Source organism: Triturus cristatus, chromosome 8 (assembly GCF_964204655.1).
Source record: "Triturus cristatus chromosome 8, aTriCri1.1, whole genome shotgun sequence".
Lineage (NCBI taxonomy): Eukaryota > Metazoa > Chordata > Amphibia > Caudata > Salamandridae > Triturus > Triturus cristatus.
The window spans coordinates 986224504-986237175 of record NC_140591.1 but is presented as its reverse complement, the minus strand read 5'-3'; the positions used below and the strand labels follow the sequence as shown (position 1 = coordinate 986237175).

Here is a 12672-nt window from a genome sequence, read left to right as displayed (position 1 = left end):
TGGTGGCAATTGGTATAGAGGACCCTGTACTGTGAGTTCCCACAAGAGGGATAAAGTTACATATGCACATTCTTGATCCTGGCATTGGTGGACACAGATTGGCTGCTTACAGATATGAAGTTTAAGTGGCCACAGCTTTGATGCTAAGGGTCATTGCATCATTGATACAATCAGTGAACAATGAGTCTAGAGTGCAAGTCACTTACTGGAACTTATAGGTATTGTACAGACTGTGTCAAAACTAATCGCACTGTCGCTTATTCATATAGTGACGCAGATGTCCAATGTCACTGTATTGTACACTGACTCAATATGTATCCTGTTTCGTAGTCTTTACAAGCTAAAGGAAAATGTACAAATCAAAATTGGGGACTATGCGATGTAGCATCTGACAAGACCACTGACAACTGTAGTGAGAAGATTTCCCTTTCTATTCAGTCAAGAGTCGCTATTCCAAAGTAGGTTTCAGCTTCTACTTCACAATATCTTTCAATTTGTTTGTGAATTAAAGACAGCACAGCCTTGATTAAACCATCTTTACCCAATGTGTGGTCAAGATAGTCATGCTGAAACTGTTCATTCAACCAAACTTCCATGATTGCCAGTCCTTTTACCATTCTAATCTCCACAGCTGCTTCAGCGATGGGATGCCAACCGGATAACTACACCCAGAGATACCCAGCTGCATAAGTCATATAGACAAGCCGTGAACTCACCACACGTCATCACTATCTCAGAGGATCAAAGGTGACCAAAGGCTGAATCAAGAACACAGGGTCCATAGGCTTCCAATCTGAGGTCCACCTCCCAGAAAATATAAGGTGTCCATTCACCTCCATCTTTCATCTCAAATGAGAATTTGCTGAAGCAGAATCACGTGGCTAGGTTACTTCAATCTGTGTAAAAATGGATTCTCTCACTCAACCTTCACACCAGCACCAATAGGTGAACACAGACAAGGTATCCACATTCATGGAAATGAACCTGACGTTCTAAAAATGGATCTCTTTATTTATTTGTAGTATTATAAAGCACCACATCTCCATAGAAGACACTAAAATGGCATTAGTGGGTAACCCTGGGCGTAGTTCGCGTAGTAGCGCTGCGCGTAGCTACGCAAAGTGCACTTCGCACTACGCAAGATATGCGTAGCACTACGCGAACTGCGTAGTGCGCTGTTCGCGATGATTGCACAGTGCCGGATGCATGTCCGCACTGTGCAATCATTGAAAACGGCATCTTGCACAGTGCGAGCTGTCGTTTTTTGCCGCTCAAGTAGATTTTTCCTCGAGCGGCAGCTTTCCCAACGCGGACTGGTAGTTTCTCATCGCGAGCAGTCGCGAGCATACGCGACCACTCACAATCAAAAACCTGACCTCCCCGCGTTGAGAATCTCGCCGGGAGGTTTATTTTCCACGCTCGCGATCGGCAACTTGATGTTGGTGATCGCGAACGAGGAAAAAGTCTCGCCGGGATGTCATTTTGCTCGCTCGCAGTCACCAACTTGAGGTTGAGGACCACGAGTGAGCAAAAAATGCCAACTGCGCTACGCTACACATTTTTGCACTGTGCTACGTGCAATTCGCGTAGAATAAAGTAGCACAAACTACGTGAGCGTAGCATAGTTGTCCACCCAGGGTTATTAGTGTGGTCTATTAGAGTGTGCGAAATAGCCAAATTTAAGGTCATTAAGGCTTCAATTGAATGAATGGTAAGTTCCCCTATTAGGTGTGTTAAATGGGCAGGTTTTTTCACGTACAGTTGTATGTACACTTCTTTTATTTCAAAGCGAAGGCACCAGCATAGGTCAGCATGGTTGCAATACTTATATTTGGAGAGTGATTGCACTTCTATGTGGATAACAGGTATTTTGGGATACTAAATGTGTGCACTTTCACATTACCGTTTCAATCAATCAAATAATCCATCAGTAGATTTGTAGAGCGCATCTTGCCACCTGTGAGAGTAACCACGCGCTGGCAGGGTCCAGATGATTAGCTGAATAGCTAAGTCTTCAGGGACTTTTGGAAGTCTGAAAGAGATGGGGAGGTCCAGAGATGAAAGGGTACCTCGCTCCATGTCTTCACTGCAAGGTACCGCCGCATCTGCTATGTCAGATCCGGTGGGTGAGGGTTAGAGAAAGGGACACAGAGCAGAGGCGTCTGGTGGGCTGATGGAAGTTCAGGTGGTGGTTCAAGTGGGCGGGTCCGCAGTTGTGTAGGGCCTTGTATGATTGGGTCAAGCACTCTCCCTATTCTCTATTCATGGTTCAACATACAAGGGGCCAGATCACAGAATATTTATGACTGGTCCTAATAAACATGGTTGGTGTTTGGTAAGAAAGACAGTGCTTGGTGCAAACACCTTTTGCTACTGTATTATGAAAGCAGATTTGGGAAGGTGGTGTGGGAGTTGTCTTTCTTTTCACATATTAAATACATTATAAATTGAGTCTATGCTAACATAAACTGGGTTTACATTGTTCTCCATCTTGCATCAGTCATAATACATCACTTGATAACTAATATTGTTGATTTTTTTCTGAATAAAGAATTGCTTGTTTTATTCTAATAAACTGAGAGTGCTCCCAGAGAGCTTTTCCCAACCAAGGACATCCCAATCATCAGGATATTGTAGCACAATTTTTTAACTAGCATGCTTGAAGAAACTGTGAGAAGCACTAAAATCCAGTGTAATGCTGTGTGAGATAATCCCTGAATGTATTCTGTAGTGAAAGGTTTCTTATTGCTTCCTTCTCATTGGTGCATATCCTGAGAACCGTGTAATTGTGCAGAATGTATGAAAGTCTTTGTCAAAAGTCCAATAAAAGGATGAGTATTTCTCTGAACACTGGAACCGCTTATTCCCTACCTTTAGAAGGTGAATCTATGCCGAATTTTATTTAGAACTGTATTTAGTTCTTTATACTTATGAATTGCAAATTTAACTGCTAACTTTGATGGCATATTCAATGTACTCTACTCAGTAACCTCTTATATAGAATTTCAAACTATATCTGGTGTCTGTAATTCATATTAGAATGTCTCAGGATTGATTACTGAACTTGATCAAAACTGTATTAGTGACGGATCCAATCAGGACTACAACGCTCCTAGTCGTAGCCGTTGGCGTGCGTTTGTTATGATCATTTAAAGACAAGTTTGAGCGCTGACAGTGGCAAGGACCGGCACAATGTTTGTGCATAACTGTTGTGTTGCATTGTGCCAGTGATCTGTTCATTGTGATTTGTTGTTTTTTACCTTTTGTGTTTTTCGTGCTAAATTATTACATTGTGTTGTTGTTGTGTTGGTCTGTGGGTGGATGTTGTGTTGCATTCGGTGGTGACTGTTTTGTAAATTGTGCCCTCTTAGGTCCATGTGCTACGTTAGTTGTTTACTTTAGACATGTTAACACATGCTTCTACATTTTCAGTCCAAATCAGTGCATCCCCTTTGATTTCTAGTGACCGACAAGAGTTTACCTTTATCTAAAGTGGTAAAGTACCACTGCTCATGCACTTCAGCTGTTTAAGACATCAGTCCGTCCAAAATGTTTGCAGAGACCTGCCTTAAACTAGCACTCTGCACTGCTCACTTTATGTGCAAGGCGTCGGTTTCTAAATAAAGATTTATGATGGGATGTGGCTTGGGGAAGGAAATTAGCAGTTTAATGCAGGCTCGACTTTGAGGGAGGATAAGAGGGCGAAAGTAAGTCCATAGGAAGGAGGTCTTTAAATGAAGTAAACAATATATATAATGGTGGATTAAGTAGGGAGGTAGTGATGCATTTTAATTGGCAGTTGAGCAGAGGAAAGAGGAAGTGAGGCAGGTGACCGACTTGTTGAGTTTTGGGAAAACACCAATAAGATCAACAAGTATGCGCCGATTGTCAAAGAAGAGTAGACATCAGCAAAAAAAAGTATCGAATTGACAAAAAAGTGTGTGGTGCGGCACCGACAAGAAAGCAGACAGAAGGAAATGCAGACGGGACAAACACGTCGCCAGAGAAGAAGCTGAGAAGTGTGCCTTAGGTCACCGACTGGAAACTGATTTTATTCATGTCGTGAGAGATGTAACTTGGAATTATTTGCATATTGACTGGGTCAGTGGTCACAGTTGTAGATTGAAACATACCTGCATTTTTACGGGGCTATCACTGAGCGGGTGGTTACTAGTAGTGTAAAACAGCTAGGTTCTAGTTCAAACTTGTAAATATTTGCTTAGTTATATGACAACCATGATCCCAGCTGCTAGTCTTCAAATCACACGTTAGTTGAACCTGTCAAATAGGATTCGTACTTGTTTGGAGAATTATACCCCAGGAAAATTATGCATATGGTAAATTATACATGTGGAATGCATGCTGAATTCACACATTTGCTGATTCGCACATTTCCTGTTTCTAGATCATATATGTGTTTGTACAGTCGCACTCCAAGAAAACCTGGGCCTTCGGTACAGTTTTACACACTTGCTACAGAAAAGCGGACCGCGCTGAAAAGTGTATGAATTTCATTGACTTGTTTGAGAATCAGTTTTATTAATGCTGGCAACTTTTATGGGACTTCCATTATAACGTCCTCTTCCGTGAAGTAAGCAAAAACTATAGATGCCTTACATGTTTGTATATGGTATTTGTCTAGTCTGCACCTTGCTGAGACCAGAGGAGTGCCATACAGGCTGATGGGGAAAGAAATAGCCGCCCAGTGATTGCAGGGTTAGCTTGTTTTTAAGAGCGAAAGTGGACTGTTACTTTCTCGTTATCTAGTATTCTTTAAACAGGTGAGACTTCTGGGGAAGTCTTGACGGATTTGGGGATGTCATTCCAGATCTCGGGTAGAAGGATGGAGATGGCCTGATGCCTTGTTCTGAATTTTTGTGAAGTTCTTTGTTTCCAGTCTAATGGTGCCCTGGTTGTGTGGCTGTGAGTATGTGAATGCCATCAGAGATGGCGAGCGTGTCTGTCAGGTAGGTAGGAGTGTCGCTCTTGGTGGCTTTGGAGATGACACAGTTGGTTTTAAAGATAGTGTGGCGTGGCCCAGGAGCAAGTGGATTTTGATCAGGGTGGGAGTGATGTGGTCATATTATTCAGACCCTTAATGAAATGTTCTGTGGGTTGTAGGATGCCCTTAGGGATAAGCAATATGGAGAAACTTTGGAGAGTCTTGATGGAGCAGGGCATTGCTACCATCAAGATGCAAGAGTATGAGATCTGAAATGGCAGTTCTGAAAGCCCTTTCTGGGAGTAATAGTTTCACTTTCCTTTGTAGAGAGAACTGGTGCTAGTCCTGGGACTTCTTGCTGATGTGATCCTTGAGAGTGAAATCTGTGTCCATGGTGAATCCAAGTAACTTGACAACAGAACACTAAAAGAACAAAATAATCAGGCAGTGGGAATTGGAAGGGAATGGACTAGGATTGTTCATAGTACCTCCCTTTCCAATCCCACTTCCTGATTCAATTTCACCCAGGTCTGGTCTTTTTCTCCCAATTCCTCTCTATCCTAGAGAAGCATTGAGAGAAGAAGGAACTTTGTGTGTTTCTGCCCCAAGCACGGAGCCAGATGCTGTTTGGTTTGTTGGTTCTGAGGAGAACCCCGGGAGTCGAGGGGGTTCGAAACGCGTAGACCTGAGTTTTGGCCAAAAGGATTTTTTGATTTGGTGTTAATTTAGTTTGATTATATGTACATATTGTTCGAGTTGCGTCCCTTTGGCCTGTGATGAAAAATACTTAGCCTGAGATTACCTAAGGATTGTTTTTGGTGTGTAGTTGTATTGGTTGTATTTCTGCTGGATTGTATGGTGACTGAATGATTTGTTTGATGATGATCACTGCATGTTGAATGAATGGAGATAAGTGTGATATAAGTGATTTTATGAATGGTAGAAAGATGTGTATTTTAATTGGTTGTTGATATATGTGTGGTTTTGAAAAAGGTTTTAATGTTCAAAAAAACATTTTTGTGATCGTGAAAACCATTGAAATGTAATGTGGATAAATACATTTTGATTAAATCAGACGGAAAAAGAGGTCTTGTGACCACGTTGTTTGATTTCAATGTGGTGCCTTTGAGAATTATTTTTTGAAAAGATATCAGTACTGGCATTCCTGTTGTTCTTTGTTTGGATTTTTTTTAGCAAAAGAAAAAATCCAAATGGTGTATCTATGTCAGTCAAATACTTTATTTCCAAAAAATAAAATCTTATAGAAATATACGCACAATTCATAAAAGGTGGTCAATATTTTGTTCAATAACTTAAAACAACAATTCGTAATTATGGGAGGATCTCCTAATAGGAATATGTTATGTAAGAAGACCGGAAGTAGGTCTTAAACTGAAGCAAGATTAAGAGAGATCATTGAAGTTGTAATAATCTGCTATTTACATTGCACTTTATAAATGCCAATAGGCGTAATCGAATTGTTTGTGCTTGGCCAAAATCTTATCATGTTATTTTACTAAAGCTGTAAATATATGTGATATCTTGGACTGTGAACCATGTATCCTTCGTGAGGTGTGGGCACACACGTCTGCGCCCCAGCAAGGAACCGAATGTTGTTTGGATTTTTTTTTATTCTTATAAAAATCCACAAAGTGGTTGGCTGCTTGCTGGGCTGCAGACACACAGTTCTGCAATCCAGTGAGGTGCGGGATGCTTTTTGAATATTTTCTTTGTCCAAGAAAAAGTTCAGCCAGCCAGAGGCTCTTTGCTGGGGTCCAGGTACACTCGATTTGGCCTCAGCAAGGAGCCAGACACTTTTTGGATTTTTGGGGCACAATCACACACATTTTTGTCCCAGCAAGAAAGTGGACATGGTTTGGATTTTTTCTTAGCCCAAAAAAGACGAACATTGTCTGTTTCCTTGCTTGAGTGAAGGCACACACTTCTGAGCCACAGCAAGGAGCCGGACCCTGTTTGGGGTTTTTATTGGTTTGCTTCAACAATAATCCATACAGCATCTGGCTACTTGCAGGGAGGCAGATAAACACACCCCCCCCCCCCCCTGAGCCCAGTGAGGAGATGGATGTTGTTTGCCTAAGAGAAAATCCAAATATTGCCTGTATCCATGCTAAAGCATAAACACACATGTATGCACTCCAGCAAGGAGCCAGCCACTTTATGTACTTTTTTTTGTCTAAGAAATAAATCCTAATTGTGATGGGGTTATTAATGACAGCACAGAAACACACATCTGAGACTGGGGTCATCTGGCACCTAGGGAAACTACCAGCCCCAGACATTGGCAAACACTAGTCACTGGGAGGAGACTTTGGTGGTATGTCTTACAAGGAAGGTACCACATTCTCCTACCCAGCATTCCCTGCGTAGGTCAAACATTGGTAAGAAAGAATTTCCTCACAATTCATTGACAGACAGTTCAGGAATATGTGGCGAACAGCAAACCTCCCAGCACCTACAGTTAACATATGTATAACAATAAAAACAGTATGTCACTTGTGTGGGTGGACTTATCATAACTGACTGGAGCTGGCCAAATAGGAGAGCGTGGGAAGTCAATAGTGTGTCAATGTGGTCTTGTGGGGGGTACCATTTTTATCGGTAGAAGTGTGAGACTATTGGATGGTCGGACGTTTACCATTTGCTGAAGGCTGGAGTTTTTTGTCACAAAATAAAAGAAATTTAGATTTTTTGTTTATCCAAAACATTTACAATGGATTCTGGGTCATAAAATGTTATGGCTTCAAGTAAGTCACATAACCACAACACTTTGGCTACCTCTGTGTCTCAAGTTTCCAGAGATGTCTGGGGTTGATAGGTTTCCCTGGGTGACCGCCTAGCATGGGCCCATATATCATAGACATCCCAATGGAATCTCCCCATCAGAAACGTTCTCTGATGTCTAGTATGTTGATTTATGCTCAAACCCATGGAGTGTCAACATATGTCCCATTGCCTCAAACCCAGATCTAGGGGAACACAGAATTGGGCTAGCTTCGATTGGGATATGTTCCTGTTTGAGGATGATTGTAGGAAACTAACATGTTGAAACTCTGACAAACTTCTTGTTCAATGTCTTGGCCTGGTCAGCCAGTAAGGGAGTTGGAAGTCTGGGACACATCAATAGAAACTGTATGATGAGTATGTGTTGAAAGCGTATGGACCAAAAACATGTTACTTCCCTAAAGCCCCCCCACCCCCCCAGCCAAAGCTTAACATCCAATTTTGTTCCTCTGAGTCTCCTGAGTTTAGTGGTGCCAGACATGTAAGTGTTTTTATAGGTATCAGTATTTTGGTCGCAGATATCACCCCTCGATTATACGGAATCATACTGTAACCCTATATTTTTAACATCTACACATCCTAACGTTACCTACAGCCAAAAGACAGGTAGGCTAAACCAGCATTTCACTTAAGGTTGCTTTTTAATTTTCTCAAACACACCAGTCTCTCGTCTGTGGGCACTCTAAGCCCAAAGAAAGACAATGCTTTGGGAGCAAATTCTAAAAATCTGACAAAGGTCATGTTCAGCGCCATCTACCTGCCAACCTGTTGGGGTGGGGGAGATCTGACAACCAGCGATGAAAACCTTAGTATGAGTAGACGTTAAAAATATATGTTTTTGGTACATTTCCATATAGGCCAGGGCTGATATCTGTGACAAAATGGCAGAAACACTAAACTGCCATTTCTCTTTTAGCAGCTTCCTAGATTTCCAAAATGCACTACACTCAGTTTATTAACTGTGAGCACCCGAAGCCAGCAGAAAACCTATACATGTGAGGTACCCCATGCTCAAGTAACCCAGAGTAAATAAGTTAGGGGTCAGGCCTTTGCAGGTATATGTTCCTGTGCAAGGTAGACAGAAGGGTATTACCATGTTTTGAAAAGAAAATGCTCAAAACTCTGACAGATGTCATGTTCAGAGTGTTCTGGGCAGCCAGTCATGAAAGGGCATGTCTGGCAAGCACCAACAGATTCCTTAGTTTACACAGAATTAGAAAATATATAGATTTCATAAGTTTCATGTAGTCCTGGTTTAAATACCTATCATAAAATGAAGAGTGCACCATAGACAATGATTTTACCACAATTGTGTGATCTGTGCAAATATTACATAATTGATTGTGCAAACTACGTTCCAGGGAAAACCCACCCATATTTGGTATTGCTTATTGGAGGTCCAGGATTTAGGTTTGTCTTTTTGAGAAATGAAATAAAAAGGAAAATATCTCCACATTTTTCTCTATATCTTCAGGTTGAAATGGGATATTGAGAAAGGGATTAGCCCTGAATGTGCTGTAAATAAAATACAGTTTGATGTGTGCACATAGAGCCATAATAGGTACATGTACTTGGACAACCTAAAGTCAATTTCTTGAAAAATGCTTTTGCATAGAAGTGCACAAATGCCCCTGCATTGAAAGGCCCAAATTAAGAAGGTGTCTATTATGAGAAACCTAAATCATTCAAGAAAATATATGGTACTATTCTGTACATGGCATCACACTTGTCATTAGCGTTCCAATAAAAATGGCCACAACTGGTGAAATGTGTGCCAATGTTTGTTCACTTCAGTGTAAACCTATCCTTTGCTGCTTGTGTACTCGTGTATTTCACCCAAAATATAATATTCCAGTTGAATGTTGCTCTCTAGTTTCTGGGGTTCAGAATTCTGGCAGTAACCACACTTTTGCGACTACATCACATTATTGAAGAGAGAATTTTTCAAATCTGCCTATATTTCATGTATCTGAAAATTCAAGGATAGATCTTGACATAAAATTGTTAAAATCAATCATGCAGTCTGTTTCATACAAATACTTCAGGTTGGTTTTTATAAAAGAGCGTTATAGCGTTTGCCTTTTCTCTGTCATAACTATACTCAATTTGGGGATACTTTTTATTAGGGTTAGTGAAAGAAAATACTATGAACATGATTTAGCCTAGGGTGATAATGGAAAACTCTCACACTTCTGAAAGAAGTGCAAAATCAGCGGAAGAACCTATCTGCGCATTTACCCCCAACAAAGACATAAAGTGCAGAAACTCAGCTACTTGATTATCCAGTGGCTTAAGAATTCCTGCATAAATTGAGGGTTTTTCATTACCAGTCAAATTCAGAATCAGGACTTTACCCTTGAGGATAGCTAGCACAAATATTGGATTTCTAATTGAAATACAATTAGGTAAATTTAGGATTGATATTTCCTAGTTACCTGTAGCTAGCAAAATATCGACAAGGTACTAATTTGTTTTTTAAAGTGCTCACTGTTCTATCTATTGTAATCATATACATGTCAAATTTACACATGCCGTATATTCCCTCTGGTCTTTTTTTGTGAATTATCCTTCTCCAATATAGAATCATAATGCTTTTGACATGCACAAGTGTCATTTCCAAAATGACCAGCTCTTTTCTATGCACAAACTCCATTTTGGTTTCATCTGTGTTTCAAAGAAGTATCACCATATCCTGGGTCATTTAGCTCATAAAAACAGAATTCTCAGGCAGAATTAGGAATCCAAAGCTGAAATTTTGAAGGATCCTCAAGTAGAGGAGAAACATATCACTGGTCATGCTAGAGACAGTCCTCTACATCATTGAGTGTCACACAAGCATGACTATGCCTCATGTAGGGCACTTAATGAGAATATTGAAGAAAGTGGATAATGTTGCTGGTAATTTACTGCAAGAATCTGACTAAGAGGTAAAGAATCATGTGATGTAAATAACTTAGTATTACATTTTCTGGTTGCTGAAATTTTCCATCCCAAAATGTCCATGTATTCTTAGGGACAGCACAGGTAACATTTTTGAACCAACTTGTAACTTTGACACTACGATGACATAGCGATAGGTTGCCACAATTTGCATCATAAAATAGACAAGCAGTGGCAAAGCTAATAGGTCTGACATTGGCTGCCAGCCTCTTTACTTTGTCAATCCTTGTTTTGTCATGATTTTTAAAAAACTTTATTTTTGTGAAAGATTCCGGGCCCTTGCTAATCTTGAACAATAATTTGAAATGAAAAAAATATGTTTTTGGTCTCAAAAAGCATACATTGCCTTAGTAATCCCTGGAACTGAAGGGGACTACTTTTGGTTTAGTTGTGCTCCTTGTGAAAGGGTAAACATGCTATACCTTACAGAAAAATTACCCAATAGCTGAAGTGGGCCTACCCACTGCACAAATGCAAATGACACAAAAACAGGCCAATAGATGAAGAGTGCTGGCTGAAAGCCATATAAGTAACTATATTATACATATAATTTTAGTAAAATCAAAAGTATGCGGATGACACCAGGTCTAAAAAGTCATGTATGGAGGGAAACTTGCCTTTTCATAAGACACACTTTACTGATGAAAATTACACACAAAGGGAACCAAAAAGCAAGTTAAAAATGCTTCTAAGTGCAGGTTAGTTATTGCAATGATAATCAAAATAAAATTCCTATTTTTTCTAAAACGATTTGGTTTAAAATATCCTTGCTTACAACAGCCCCAAAGAGGACTACAAAACTGCTCAGGAAGAGATATGTCAAATTGGAAGGGATGAGTCACAGACAACTCTTTTCTAAATTCATTAGCATTGACCAACACTTTTTACCTACAGCATCCATGCATGTATACAATATTTTAGCCAGTCTACTTCCTTTGCAAGTAGAGTGGAGTACATGTAGAATGCACATAACATATTCTGGCGGTACCCTTCACATTGATATTTTTAGTCTATATATATGTTTAGGATAAGAGGAATATAGCATACCATTTTCGATGTTCCAGCAAGTGTGTTGTCTTCTTCGATTAAAGTTTAAGCCAAATGGAAGCCGGCAGCCCTTTGAAAAGATCGTCCAACTTCTGCAAGGATGAAGCTCAGACAAAGAACACAACTCTGACAGCAAGCAATAGGATGCAATGAAACTATGACTTTTACCCACTTCCTCAAAGTCAGTGCACGTGTTTGGTCGCTGGCACCTCCAGTTATTGTTCTCTGGTAAAAATAGGCAAGAAAAGCTTGTGCAATACGTTCTTCCTGAATCACATGATCAATCATTTAACAGACTATACTGAGGGGTTTTCCATTTAGAATACAATCGTTTAATCTCTTGTGTATTTCAGCAATGGTACATACAATGGTATGGTGCGGATACACATGTGGCCAGATTACAGAAACGTTACAGTGATGCCAAAATAGAGTGAATTTTCCTTCTTCATATTGGTGTTCTGCTTCCAAAATAGGCGAATGAAGCAAAATTACTTTGCCCTATCCTATGTTATTTGGACGTTTCCTCACTAGCCCCACTAGTACTCAAAGGGATAGTAACACAAAAATATACCCTTGATGAAGTGAATACTTAACTGATGTGCTTCTCTCTTCTCTAATATTCTAATTAGTCAGACGCTGACCCCTCACCCACCCTGGCATGCTACGTCATTTGGCCTGCTCCTCACTCCGCTGGATGAAAGGCCAGAACCATATGGGTTACGTTCATGTTGGCCTGATATATAGGGTAGAATAACTCCCTTCTTTCTGTTTTTTAACCTTGCCAAGTGGCAGGTGCAGTAAAGCGAATGGCCAGATTGTTGTAACTTTAGGTTTTTATTTTTGTTCTCATGTGCCCTTTGCAATTACAGGGTAAGCATATTGATAATCTTTATTCAACTAAAGCATTTCAATCATAGGTGTGCCCACACCTTTGAGGTAGA

At 40.3% G+C, this 12672-nt stretch overlaps 1 protein-coding gene across 5 annotated transcripts in view; it reads right to left on the bottom strand.

Annotated features, from left to right (window-relative positions):
- Positions 1-11862, bottom strand: part of TLR7 (toll like receptor 7) — a 201071-nt gene extending 189209 nt beyond the window's left edge. For 2 of the 5 annotated variants that reach the window (XR_014967828.1, XM_085622537.1), the window contains exon 1: positions 11732-11856. Coding sequence is in view for 1 of the 5 variants with exons in the window: in XM_085622539.1 (XP_085478665.1) it covers positions 11732-11734 (3 nt within the window). In the remaining 4 variants the exon portion in view is untranslated. Of the gene's footprint in view, positions 1-11731 lie in introns of all 5 variants that reach the window. The other 3 variants (XR_014967829.1, XM_085622538.1, XM_085622539.1) reach the window with 2 other exon arrangements.
- Between the last annotated feature and the right edge of the window lie 810 nt (positions 11863-12672).